We start from the raw sequence: 12334 nt of genomic DNA, 5'->3' as shown, positions 1-12334 counted from the left end.
ATTATTTTGTCAAGAAAGCAATAAAACACCATCTTAAGGAGCCCTCATAACTTTGTGAGGCTAATAAAATCTCTGGATGATGGCAGGGGTTTGGAGCAGTTAACATTAAATATTTAATGTATCAGGACCAATCCCTCTGAAATCACACTGCTGTAGCAGGTCCACCCCACTCATGGTTAAGCACCAGAAATCTCCCATATGAGGAGCTATTGAAGCCCAGTGCAGATCAGTGTTTAATGGCATACCTTTCTGTCTTTCTTTTTCTTTAACAATTAATGTGGGACTATATTCAGTTATTTTATAGCCTTCATAATGTTAATCCTGTGCTAAGGACTCTTTTTTAGTTCAATCATTTAGTTAAAGGATGCTGCTCTCTGGGGTGGATGAAGCTTCATCCTGGGCTGGCACGAGGTTAAGAGCTATAATGAGGTTTTTCCCCACAGAGCAGTGGTGCCTGTGCCAGGGAGCTGGTTTTGCAAGGAGGATGTGAGATTTGTACCCCTGGGGTGGTTTTATATGTGCAGATAAATAAGCTGGCAGCAAAGAGGGTGAGGTGAGGAGACTTTAGTTTCTGCTTGGGGAACCCCACATACCAACCCCTGGGGGGAAATGGGCTCCTTCCTCTGTGATGCAAGCCAGATAAACAAGATACAGGTGGTATTAGCCTTTCCATTTTACAGTCTACAGGAACTTGCTCACCTGCTCTTACTTGACCCTTGTCAAAACTCAGTTCTCAATCAATTCTCCTGACCTTTCTGTTGGCATCTTTATCACCAGCTTAGTCTCCTGCCTTTTGGTAGGAGGGCTCCTTACAAGGCACAGAGTGGAAGAGTTTTGCTTCCCCAAGTTTTGGCCAAGAGAAAGATCAACCAGTGCATGTGTCTTATCTGTCCTGTTTTACTGAAGGTGCCTTATGGCCATGAGATAGAGATGCCATGAGGAGCTAGTTTATAATTGTTTATAGCTTCTTGAAGTGCAGGTAATTCTTCTTAGCTTGTCGATTTTGCTTATGTCTGTTAGCAATAACATTTCAGAAATGTTCTCTCTGACTTTTGGGTTTTCATCCAAATGAGAGCCTGTTAGGTTTTCTTCTTTTATCTCTGATTTCTAATGCAGCTAACTCAGGGAGAAAAACTTGAATTCACAAACTCAAAGACTGCATTCTGCAGTGCTTTGGTTTCTGAATTCAGCAATGAGATACAATCTTGTTGGGTTTTTGGCTTAGTGTTGCATGTGGTTTTGTTTCCTTTCCACCCATATCCTTTCCAAACTAGGAACAGACAGCAAAAGGGAGAAAACACAAACCGTAAAAGAAGAAACGAACTGGTAAGACTTGAAACCTCGCTGGCAGCCTCACTAGAAAGACTCATATGAGTGCTGACTGTCATTTTAACCCTAATCTCCATTTTCTGTTTCTCATCTCAGCAGTAGCTGCATCCAGCGACCAGAGCCAGATTCCTATAATTGTTGTGTCTGTAACAGTGGGAGTCATTCTGCTGGCTGTTGTTATCGGTTTCCTTCTCAGCGGAAGGTAAGAGAAGAAGCTGTGTGTTTATACTTCTTCAACTTTTGTAATAACTTTTATCTGACCAGCCAATTGGTGTGATTTAGGCAAAAGCAGCATGTGAACAAAGCTGTCAAGCAGTAGCACCGTAAAACAGCACAAGGGTGGACTGATTGATCTGTTTGGACGAGCAGGAATGACAAAGGCACTCTCACAGATGTAGTTCACTTCCCAATGATTTTCATCTGTGTATAGGCTGGCCCTGATTATTCGACTTGATTTTCACAGGAGTGTTCTCACATTCCTTTAAAAATAAGCAAACATGTTATTACAGGTAAAATATCTTCACCCCCATATGTTTGCACTCAGAGCTTGCAATGGACTTTGCTCACAGAGAAAACTTGACTTCAGGAAAACACTTTCGAAGAAAATGAGAATAAACCCACTGAAATGGCCAAATGCCCCACATTTTGGTCAGATCTGGATTTCATTTCTCATGTGTAGCATACTAATGTTTTCCCCAAGTGTTAATAAATCATACAGAGAGCTTCTTCCACAGAGGGAGACACTCTGCTTCAGACCATCCCATTGACTTCTCATGTGCTTAAACATAGGCAAGTGATGAAAGCCTGGGCTATACCATCTTTGACAACTCTAATGGAAGCTGATGGAATTTTTTGATGAACAAGAGATTGTGGTACTGGGGCAAAATCTGGCTTGTATCAGGATAAGTTTATACTGCAACATTAAACTTGTTTGGCAGCCAGCATGGAAGGCACTTTTTTCATATTCTTCATGCATATTCGTACATTTTTTAGTGGCAGTAGTCAAACAGGGCAACATTCCTCATGCAGACGTGAAGTACACCAAGCAACGTGAAGTACTCCACAAAGCAATGTGAAGTACATCTACTGATAAGGCTGAATTTATTTTCAGTGCAAAATAAACATTTATGCTTCTAAGGTACCCATCAGCCCACAGTTACTTTTATCATACAGGTCTGTCTTAAGCTCAGGTCTAGCAAGGTGGCTGTAAATTACAGGATATTGTAAGCATTATGCAGAGAAACTGCACTGAATTTGTTGGTTGAGGGTCTTATTTCCCAGAGGAGGTAGGGTATGAGTCTGCAAATGCAGAGCAGTGGAATCTTGCCAGGCTGAGCAACTCTGTCCCCAGGCATAAGGCATCCATGGAAGGACACGGACACAGTTATTTCCTGTCTTGAAAGGTAAGTGTGCTGCCAGACTCATCTCTGGTCAAGGTCAGAGACTGACAGTCTCTTCCAGCTCAGCTGTTCAAGCTCCTGTTGTCTGCTTTGAATGACTTGTTGGGCTTAAAAAAGGAAAAGCAAATGCTCCTGTATGCATGAGAAGCATGCAGCAGCAGAGAGGAGTGGGTGGGGTGAGTCAATGGCTACAGGCAATTCACACCAGAGCCTACAGGAAAGCTGTAGTCAAAAGACTTGGTTCTGAACACCCTAGACAGGATTCAAGTGTCTCCTTATAGACTAGAGGTTATGATTGAAATTCCTCTTCAATCAGGGCAGGTGGATGTGAACCATCTCAGATGTGTGCTTGTATTGGTTTAAACAGGAGAATGCATGTGTGGCTATAGGGAAACTATGGATGTAACCTGGCACCTCTGCGAGGAAGAGTCTGGGGGGTGAATGACAGGTGGAGGAATGTATATCCCTCTGTGGCCATAGGGAATCACAACTGTGTGGCTGTCAGTAGCTCCTGCTCTTTCCACAGTCACTGGCAAGGGCTCAGTACCCCTCTGAGGAGGATGTACCCTTGCAGGTCTCCTTCTCACTGCTACTCTCCTGAATCTCAGCAAGCAGTTGCAAATCCTGAGCCATTTGTCAGCAGTTCTCATTAGTTACATCTTTCTGTCCTCTGTGCTTTCCAGGATGTGCTTCCTCTTAGCTCTTTATCTTCTGGCGTGCTTATAAAAGCCCTTGTGTCCTTTGGCTAGAGTTTTATTGCTGCCTCTGCTGCTGCCTTAATCCTCCCACCTTGTACTTACACTTTCCTCTGTGGACCGCAGGGTAGCTGCAGGTTTCTGGCCACCTCCATGGTGCCATGCTGGACGTCTGGGGAGGGCAGGCACAGGGAGCTGAGCTCTTAATGCATTTTTATCTTTTCAACCCTTACCCTAACTGAAAAGACCACAGTCTCTCCTTTGGAACTGATGGAGAAGCCTCCCAAACCAAGGTTTGGTCCATTATTAGAAAACTGACTTCAGAACCACAGGGCTCCTCTGCCAGTTTGAGTTCCCATGAATTTTAAAGTCCATCTAGTACATTGAGTGACTCGTGGGAACAGCAAAATAAATCCCAGAAATACAGAAATATGACAGACAATTTGAAATTAAACAATGCAAAACAAAGAAATTTCTCTGGTTTGGAAGACAGCAGAGATGCCAGGGAGATGTGTTACTCATGCTGATTTGCCTTGGATATGGATTCAAGACAATTTGTGGAGTAACTCTCCTGCTGTGACAGCAGGGACAATAAACATGTTCCAAGTCATGGGATTATCTCTTTCTGAAGTAGTTAACCTGTTTCTGGAAGATGTTTTCCTATTAAACCTCTGGAGTGGTTATGTTGTTCCAGTGCCTGGTTCCAGGGAGTTGCATTTTCTTTCCTAATTCTTTTCTGTATTTGCTATTAGGAAAACATCTATTTTGAACTCCAGCTGGAATCACTACTGCTTGCCACACCAAGCAAGCTGTGCAAAACCCATACTCTGTCTTTTCTGTTGATGTAAGAGAGCAGGAGAGGAAGAAAAACCATCTTGCTCTGCCACACTGAGGATGTAGCCTGGCCAGCTCTTGCAAATAGGCTGCTTTGTTCTGGCTTCAGGGTGCTCCCAGGTCCCTGAGAGGCCCTGGGTGCCTCAGGATATTCCTCCCTAGGATGCTGGCATCTCTTTTCACCTATCCTCCCAAGTCCCAGGCTGCAGCGAGCAGAGGCTCGAGAGCAGTTCTGCAGTGCAAAGTGAATGTCATCCTGCTCTTGGCAGTTCTGAAAGGAATTTCCAGTCGTAGGACTGAGGAGTTTGCTGGAGTCTGCAGGCTTTTTATTTTTTGCTAGGTTCCCAAAGGCAGGACCACACCTCTTCCCCTTTTTTTGCTTTCAAGTCTCTGCAGTTTTCTCACTTCTTTTAAATGAATATAAGTAACAGCTTGGCATTTCCTGTTGGCAGCTGGCCCTAAACCAAAGGTCAGTTGAACAGTCGTGGTGGCATTTCCACATGTCAGCATCCATCTGTGGAAATGCACTTTGCATCTGAAGCTAGAGATTCCTGGGAATTTGAAACTAAATGTGCTTTGCCCTAAACAATTAAGCTGCATTTCAGAGCTGATTTACTTGCAGATGCTCCAGAAAACTTCCTGTAAATAACACATCCTCTTACCAAGGTCATAAATGCCAAGCCAAATGGCTGATCACTTTTTTAAGTTATCCTGCTCCTTGCATCAAGGGCATATTAATAATATAACAATCAGGATTACAAATCAAAGAGATTCACTAAATCAGACTGTAGTTGTCTCAGGATTAAAAAAAAATAAGTGGATTGAAAATCTATTATTAAACCAGCTACAAGTATTGAATTAAAGAACACAGAGTTGTTATTATCTCTGTTTTGTTAGGATTGTGAGTTCTCAAAAGCACAGTGCATTTTACAGATAGAGAAAAGCTATAAATTTTGCTTTCCTAGCAATGCATGTATTAGATGTCTGTCACCATTATTGTTCATGACTAAAGTAAGTATTAATTTAAAATCATTACTGACTTTTGTTTTAAAGTCTGTGTCAGACAGTCCAGTGAGAAAGATCTTTGCACTCCATCTCACAGGGAGCAGTAAAGTACCTCAGTTGTTGTGTGGCATCAATCTCTTTCTCCCTACAAACTGAGGTAAGGAGCCAGATTTTCAGCAGTCTGGGGAGGAGACCAGCTGCTTCAGAGCAGTATCCCTCTTTTGTCCATCAAACCCAGCCCTCTTCACAAAACAGATAAGGGTGAGTGTTAAGAGACTGCTGGTGCCTCCAGTCCCCCAAGCTTTCAAACTTCATAGCACTAAACAGAAGCATGAGCTTTTACAGAGTAAAGTGGGCAAGATATTAGGTCAATGCTGTACATGTCTGCAAAAGCTGTTCAAAACAGCCAAGTCAACTGTGCATCTGCATTTACGGCCAACTACCCATTATAGATGACCTTTCCATCTCAAGTGATCTTTCAAAGAACCAGAGGGAGCTTTTCATAGAACTTAGGGGAAAAAAAATTTGAAGCAACAAAAAGCTGCCACTCACCCTGTGCCATGCATATATACAAGGTCTCCTTCTGGCAAGGAACTAGCTTCTCAAAGACAAAGCAAAGACAAATCTTGCCACCTCGGTATAGGCAATTAGAGGCTCTTACACCAGCGTATCCATCCTTGACCTTAGCTGATTTAGACTTTTAAATATCCGTGCCTGTGGTGGCAGAGGGCTACTTTCTGGACACAAATATGTGCATCTTGTTAAAAAGTGACTTTCAGAAAATAGAGAGGGTGAAAGATTGTGGTGTATATCCTAGGGCCTGAGACAGTGTTTACAGCCTTCTCTGATGTGGAAGGTCAAAATGGATGAATTTTTCCACAGCCTCCCCCCATCCTATTTTCCAAGTTGTGTCAGGGCTTAAAATAGTTTGCTTTTTCAATATTTCCTTAGGAAATGGGAGACAGTCTATAGATAATGGTTTTCATAGAGAATTTTTCCAGCATGAGTCACAATTTTTGTTAGTTGGGACTTTTTAAGAGATTTTTATCTCTACATTCTTGCCTGCTCTTCCTTCTTCCTGCAGGACATTGTCTCCTGTGATTTATAGCCACTTTAATATGCTGCCTACTGCCAGATATTCCCCACGATTCACCTGACAAGAGGAAGGATTTTGTTGAGGAAGCTACTGCTCTGCCAAGTCAAAATTCCCATCCACCAAGAGCAGGCAGGGTCTGGTCCTGCTTCTGTCAGGGTCAAAGTTTTTATTACTTCTATTAACAGCCTCTTTGCTGGTACATTTTTCCAGAGAGGAGCAGTGCTGGCACATTCCTAGGGCCCCTGTGGAAAACTGATGCCCACAGCACCCGTCTCTAACATCTTGTCAAGATCAGCTTTTCAAATTTGGCTGCTCCAGCACCTCATTCCCCTTCTATTCTGAACACTTTTTGGCTTAGTGCAAACTCACTGGGCTCTGCAAGGCAGTCTGTGCTCTGCAGCTTTGAGATGAGTTTAAGGACCCAGGCTGATCTGCCTTCAGATGACTTTGGCCCAGACAGAAGGTGAGAATTGACCAAATCTGTCATTAAGCTCCAAGTTATTTCTGAGCTCCTCTGGCAGCAGCCAAGGAAATGGACTGGAAGGACTGTGATGAACAGATAAGCAACCAGCATAAGCTTTGTCTGAGCAGGGAAAACGGGGGGTAGTCCAGCACTAAGTGATGAAACCTCCTCACCTTCTTGCAGGTGGTTTCTTTGATGGCATTGTGCAAGTCCTGTTTCCGCTTGGAGAATGGAACTGGGCTGCCCTTCAAGCAGGAATTTGTAGCAGCTTGAGGCTCCTGCTGAGCACCCCTTGTGTATGTAGTCTTTGAAAGTGGGATTTTACAGTGTCTTCTCTAGACTGTGGAGTGGGTAGAGAATGAAGAAGGAAGTCAGACTCTTGTCCTTCTGCACTTCTGAATATGTGGATGTTTCACCTTGCTTTGAAATCAGAAGCGTGACCTCTCCTGGGGCTTCGCCTTGTAGTGGCACTTGGCCTCTTATCTAGAAAAAAGGTTATCTCTGCTTTCTTATGTCTTAGACATAGAAAAGTATAATGCCAGAGGTCTTTCCAAGTGCAATTCCTTTCCCTGAAGACATTGCTTTCCTTCTCCACAGTGACTACATAGCTATCGTCTGCTTGGCCTTCTGCATTCTCAGTTTTTCTTGAACAGTGCAGAGACACACTTTAACATACGAACTAAGATAGCTGAGCAGGAAGAGCAGGTGACTCCTTAAACATTTATGTATATGGCACAAAGTGGAAATATATTCCTAGCAGCTTATAGTGTGTAATGCTACTTCTCTGATGTTTAAAGCTAGCATGTTGCCTGAGGAATTGCTAGGTGTAGCACTGGCCTCCTGACCTGGAGATGCAGGAAGCAATCATTACCATCACTCAAGGCTGTATGAAGGATGAGAAAAATCTTTCCAGGCACCCTCAAGTATTTCAGTCTCTAATTGCCAGCCTCCGAAGAACATCCCATTAGAACAGCTTATTAAAAGCAACAAACGAGACTTTCATTTATCACGATTTCAAGACTTCAACTTATAACTCTTAAAAGCCACATCTATATATGGCAGAGTCTCTCTGAATTCTATCTAGACATTAAAAATGTAGTTTAATTCCAAATGCTCTCTGGGTCATCTGCAGACCTGTAAATTAATTACATTAATTGCAGGCACAGTTGCTGGGGCCCATGATATATATACATTTCATTAACCAAGCCCGGGGTTTGAAACAATGCCAAGGGTGTTGATAAGTGCTCCTCGCAAAGGTTTATTAAAGTTTGCTCTCTGGACAGTTGGGTTTGCAAACCACATAAGCTTTGTGAGGGTCACCTTAGCTAGAAATGGAGGAGTGTTGTCTCTGTGTGCCCGAGATAACTGAAAGCAGCAGAGTTGGGCTGGCCAAGGAGCAGGGCAGTGCCAGCAGGCCACAGAGGTCCTGGAGGTGTCACTGCAGCTGCAGGCTCCTCTACTTTTTTTTCTCCCCATCTGCAGCCCTTTCCTTGAAGCCAGGGCTAGCCAGGTGTCACACCTTGTTTCAAGCAAGCTTGGCTCTTGAAGATGGTATCTCCTCAGAGGCTGTTCTTTCCCAGCAGAGGGAATTTAATGCTTGCAAGTATTTTCTCAATAACTTTTGCTGTTATTTGGGCATGTCATCTGCTACCCTGCAGAGGGGCTCCTGACCAGTAGCAGCCCCCAACTACCTCTCCTCATAGTTTGCTGGTTGATTCAGTGAGGCTGGAGGAGAGTTTGCAGATAAAATTGGTGTATGTAGTGCTTGGTTCAATTCTGCTCTCCAGTATAGGTCAGCTTGCTGGCTAAAGATCTTAAAACCTTGGAGAGGTCTGGCTGTATTTCATTAAACAGGATTTTAATCTTATCCGTAACATTTGATCTTGTCTGGAACGCTTTTGCTTTCAGCTCCTCAGTTTCTAGACTATGAAAGCCCTGCAGGAAATGAGGAGGTGGGAACTGGGCCCCTCCTAGAAGCAATCAGGCACCCAAATCTGATGGCCACAAGATGCATGATGGCTTTACTTGAGTTTAACACTGGTTTTATTTGCCTCAGGATTTTTATATTTTGAAGTTTATCTGCCAAATCAAGCCATCCTTTTAACACAAGTAGTAATAAATCTTCCTTTGTCCTGACTGTTCAGACCAATTAGTAAGCTCACTTACCTATCCAAGTGCTCCTTGGACTGGAAAGTGAATTTTATGTCTGCTGATCCAGTTTAGTTTGTTTCTAAGCACTTTAGATTTCTCCTCATGCTAAACCTCAGAGCACATTGACCATAAGTGCACAGCTGATGGGTTTGTAGGAGCAAGGCTACACTGAAGTACATTTCTCTTGCGCCTGAACATATATTTTTTTACTCCCTATAAAGAGAGTGAGATCTGAAGTGCTCTGGATTCAGTGCAGGGAACTGATTTTGTCTCAGAGCAGCCCTGTTGGTGATGAGGTCTCAGGGAGTTTTCTTTGTTCAGGGAAACATGGAGCTCTTTTCATTTTAAGGAAGTGATTGCTTTTCAGGTTAATTGAACAATTGTTTGGAAAACTTTGACTTTGCATGCTGAGTGTTGTGGAGGTGTGGGAAGGTCTGGTGGCAGCAACCGTTAGAAAATGCCTGGGGGGAAAGGTCCTCCTAGCTGAAACATAAGCTAAAGGTTCACAGCCAAACTGATCCTTTGGAGATGCACCAGTTCCCTGCACTCAAATCCTGCAAGGTTAAAAGAAGAAAATGGCAAAATTGACTCAAGGTATATAGTGCTTGGGTTCCCTTTGTGTGCCTTTGAGTTTTGGATCTCTGGTGTTAACTTGGTATTAACTTGGATCTGTGGAGTGGTTTAGTGAAGGCTGATCTGCTCCCATATTAGTATGACTGAACAAGCTGGGGCATTATGAAAATAGAAAATATTGTTAATTATAGTTAGAGATACTGGCATTGCTGTTTAGAAAATGTTAGCAAGTTGTTTTGCTGATGCAAAAAAACAGCTTAGAAGACATTCTTCACCAGTTTTAATTTAAGTAAGCACATAATCCAGTGTATAATTCTGTAAATCATTGCATGCCTGAAGTTATTTTGCATCATAATTTAAGGCAATGCAGTTGCAGAATGTTAATTTTGTCTAAATAAACTATTATAATGTGTTTAGGCATTTTAAGTCATACTGTATAAAAATCTGACGTGCACAGGATTTTTTTCAAGAATGACTTGTGATGACTGAGGAGAAATGAAGAGATCTTCAGCTGACATTAACTGGAGTACACCTGCACCACTGGGCTCCTGCTTGTACTGAAGTCCTTCCTATTGTTTCTTCTGCACTATGTTCTTTTCCAGGACGAACTATCTTAATAGATTTGATAACAGAAAAATTGTCTGTGTAAGTTCTCTGACAAGGATAAAGGGCAATTACTGAAGTGCAGCCAACATTGGGTTGAGAACTGATGCCAGGCAAACCCATTGTCTGATTAAAGTCATGGCTGAACAGCCTTCAAAGGCAATCTGTGGGTGCATGGAGTGCCTTTCAGCTCACTGTATTTTGAGTTTATTGAGGCTCTCACTAGGTCCTGCTTCTGCAGATACCTAACAAGTGCAAAGCTTTGCTGATACAAGGAGTTGCAGAAAGGGCTCTGTAAGTACATAAGATGCTCTGTGAGATGCATAAGGATCTGCAAAAGCAGGGCTCATACTCATCCAGTGCTTTTCCTTTTTTAAAGGCAATTGTAATTGTACCACATGCACGCTTGTGGAAAAAAAGTCACTTTGCCTGCTTCAAGGCAGGTGCTTAAGTTTAAGCACATGGGTGGCCACACTAATCCTGATGGTGGTACTCCAGTACAGGAAGCACATGGTTAATTGCTTCACAGCACCAGCATCTAGACACTCTCCCCAAGGCATGTTTCACCAACAGTTGCATATGCCATGAAATTTTTGCAGCCCAGGGTGTTCAGGTCTAAATAATAATTGCAATAAGGAAGAAATACATATAAAAATGTTGTGAATGTATTTGCACCTTGCCAGGGCGGTGGGATTATTCCTTATCCTGGGCCTTTTTGTTTGCTTTTCAGTTGCTGCGATCATGGCTGTGGGTGGGCTTCTTCTCTGCGTGCTGTTGCCTATCCGAGCCTAACATGGTCAGTGTTCCCACCTGTGCTGGCTCCTACTGCGTGTCCTCCGTCCGTGTTTTCTGTGCACAGTCTGCCTCTCCCTTCCTTTCTTGTACTGGCCTGGAAATCACTTTCTCATCTGATCTCTGTACCCAGCTTGTCTATCTCAACAACAGGAAATAGCGTGGTGTGAAGCAGAGTGTATCTATGTTCAGCAAGAGCAGGGATCTTGGGGGCAAAAACCCGCTGTGTTGTGCCGTGATCAATCCAGACACTGCATCAGGTGTCTGATAAAACATGATGTGTGCTGGACACCCACCAAGTTCTGCTCCTTGTCATCCAAAGGGGCTGGGGGGGTAGTGTGCCCCCAGAGGAGTCAGGGGGTAGGTGGGAGCAGAAGGGTATTTAGTGGCATGTGACATGCATGTCAGTGGAATGAAGCATATGTCATGGACATACATGTCAGTGTGTGACATACACAGCAATGACATGCTGCTGCTTGCCCGTGATATGCTCCAGCAGCATTGGACATATCTCTGAGGTGCGTGTCCATGCTGCATGCTCTCCTGTTCTGCCACCATCTGGGCTGCCTCACCAGTCTCTGCTCTCTTGTATTCTCCCCTCTTTTCTAACTAGTCAAAGGAGGAGTGATTTTAATTTCTCTTGGTTTGACTGGATGCAGGTTGAGTTGCTTCCCAATAAAGGATCAACTGTAGTATTTGTGTGGGCAGAGATCTTCCTAAGCCTCCTAAGGGACGCATGTAATCACCATCCCCATCAGATAGCTGCTTGAGACCACAGAACTTCTGAGACATCCCACCTGCATTGTTAAGCTGGGAAGTTTTCTTGGCATAGCTGATGAGAGGTGTGGCACTTTTCTGCTCTGTTTTCTGGGGGATGCTGAGGCTTTGCATGGTGATAGCTGGGTCATGGTGCAGTCCCTTGCTGTGGGGCACAGCAGTCACTAAGGTGGACCATTTTTGGTTCTCTGGTGCTGTATTTTTATTTTGATAGAGGAGGAGTTTGAGATTTTATTTTGGTTTTTCTTCCTGGTGGAGCATTTTTTACTTGTTTTTTTGTGCTTAAGAGCAGATTTAGCAAGCAAGGATGCTCAGCTCAAAGTGTGCCTGTAAAAAGTTTTTCTGGTACGTGGACCACTGTTTTAGCAATGATTGCTCTGAAAGAAAACCTTACAGTACTTCTTTTGTCTGTTGTGCCCATGGCACCCATGCACAAGCAGTTCTTCCCTGCAAGTCATGCTTCAAATATCCTCAGCAAGGTCCCCAACTGGAGCATGACAGCAATGGAAAACAGTTCTCAGAGAAGACCAGGATTGGACTGGATGGCTGTGAAGAAGAGAGACACACAAGGAGAACTTGGCTGACCTGGAAAACACCCTCTGCAGTTTCCTCCTAA

The 12334-nt window shown here is 43.5% G+C and overlaps 1 protein-coding gene across 11 annotated transcripts in view; it reads left to right on the top strand.

The window, feature by feature from the left end:
• Positions 1 to 12334, top strand: part of EPHA5 (EPH receptor A5) — a 221462-nt gene that overhangs the window by 132127 nt on the left and 77001 nt on the right. For 8 of the 11 annotated variants that reach the window (XR_014590209.1, XR_014590210.1, XR_014590211.1 and 5 more), the window contains 2 exons: positions 1426 to 1531; positions 10880 to 10945. Coding sequence is in view for 3 of the 11 variants with exons in the window: in XM_083862287.1 (XP_083718413.1) it covers positions 1426 to 1531; positions 10880 to 10945 (172 nt within the window). In the remaining 8 variants the exon portion in view is untranslated. The remainder of the gene's footprint in view (positions 1 to 1425; positions 1532 to 10879; positions 10946 to 12334) is intronic. The other 3 variants (XR_014590214.1, XR_014590213.1, XR_014590215.1) reach the window with 3 other exon arrangements.

Source organism: Zosterops lateralis (assembly GCF_965231275.1).
Source record: "Zosterops lateralis genome assembly, chromosome: 5".
Classification (NCBI taxonomy): Eukaryota; Metazoa; Chordata; class Aves; order Passeriformes; family Zosteropidae; genus Zosterops; species Zosterops lateralis.
The sequence above is the reverse complement of the archived record's forward strand: the minus strand, read 5'-3'. Positions and strand labels throughout refer to the sequence as shown.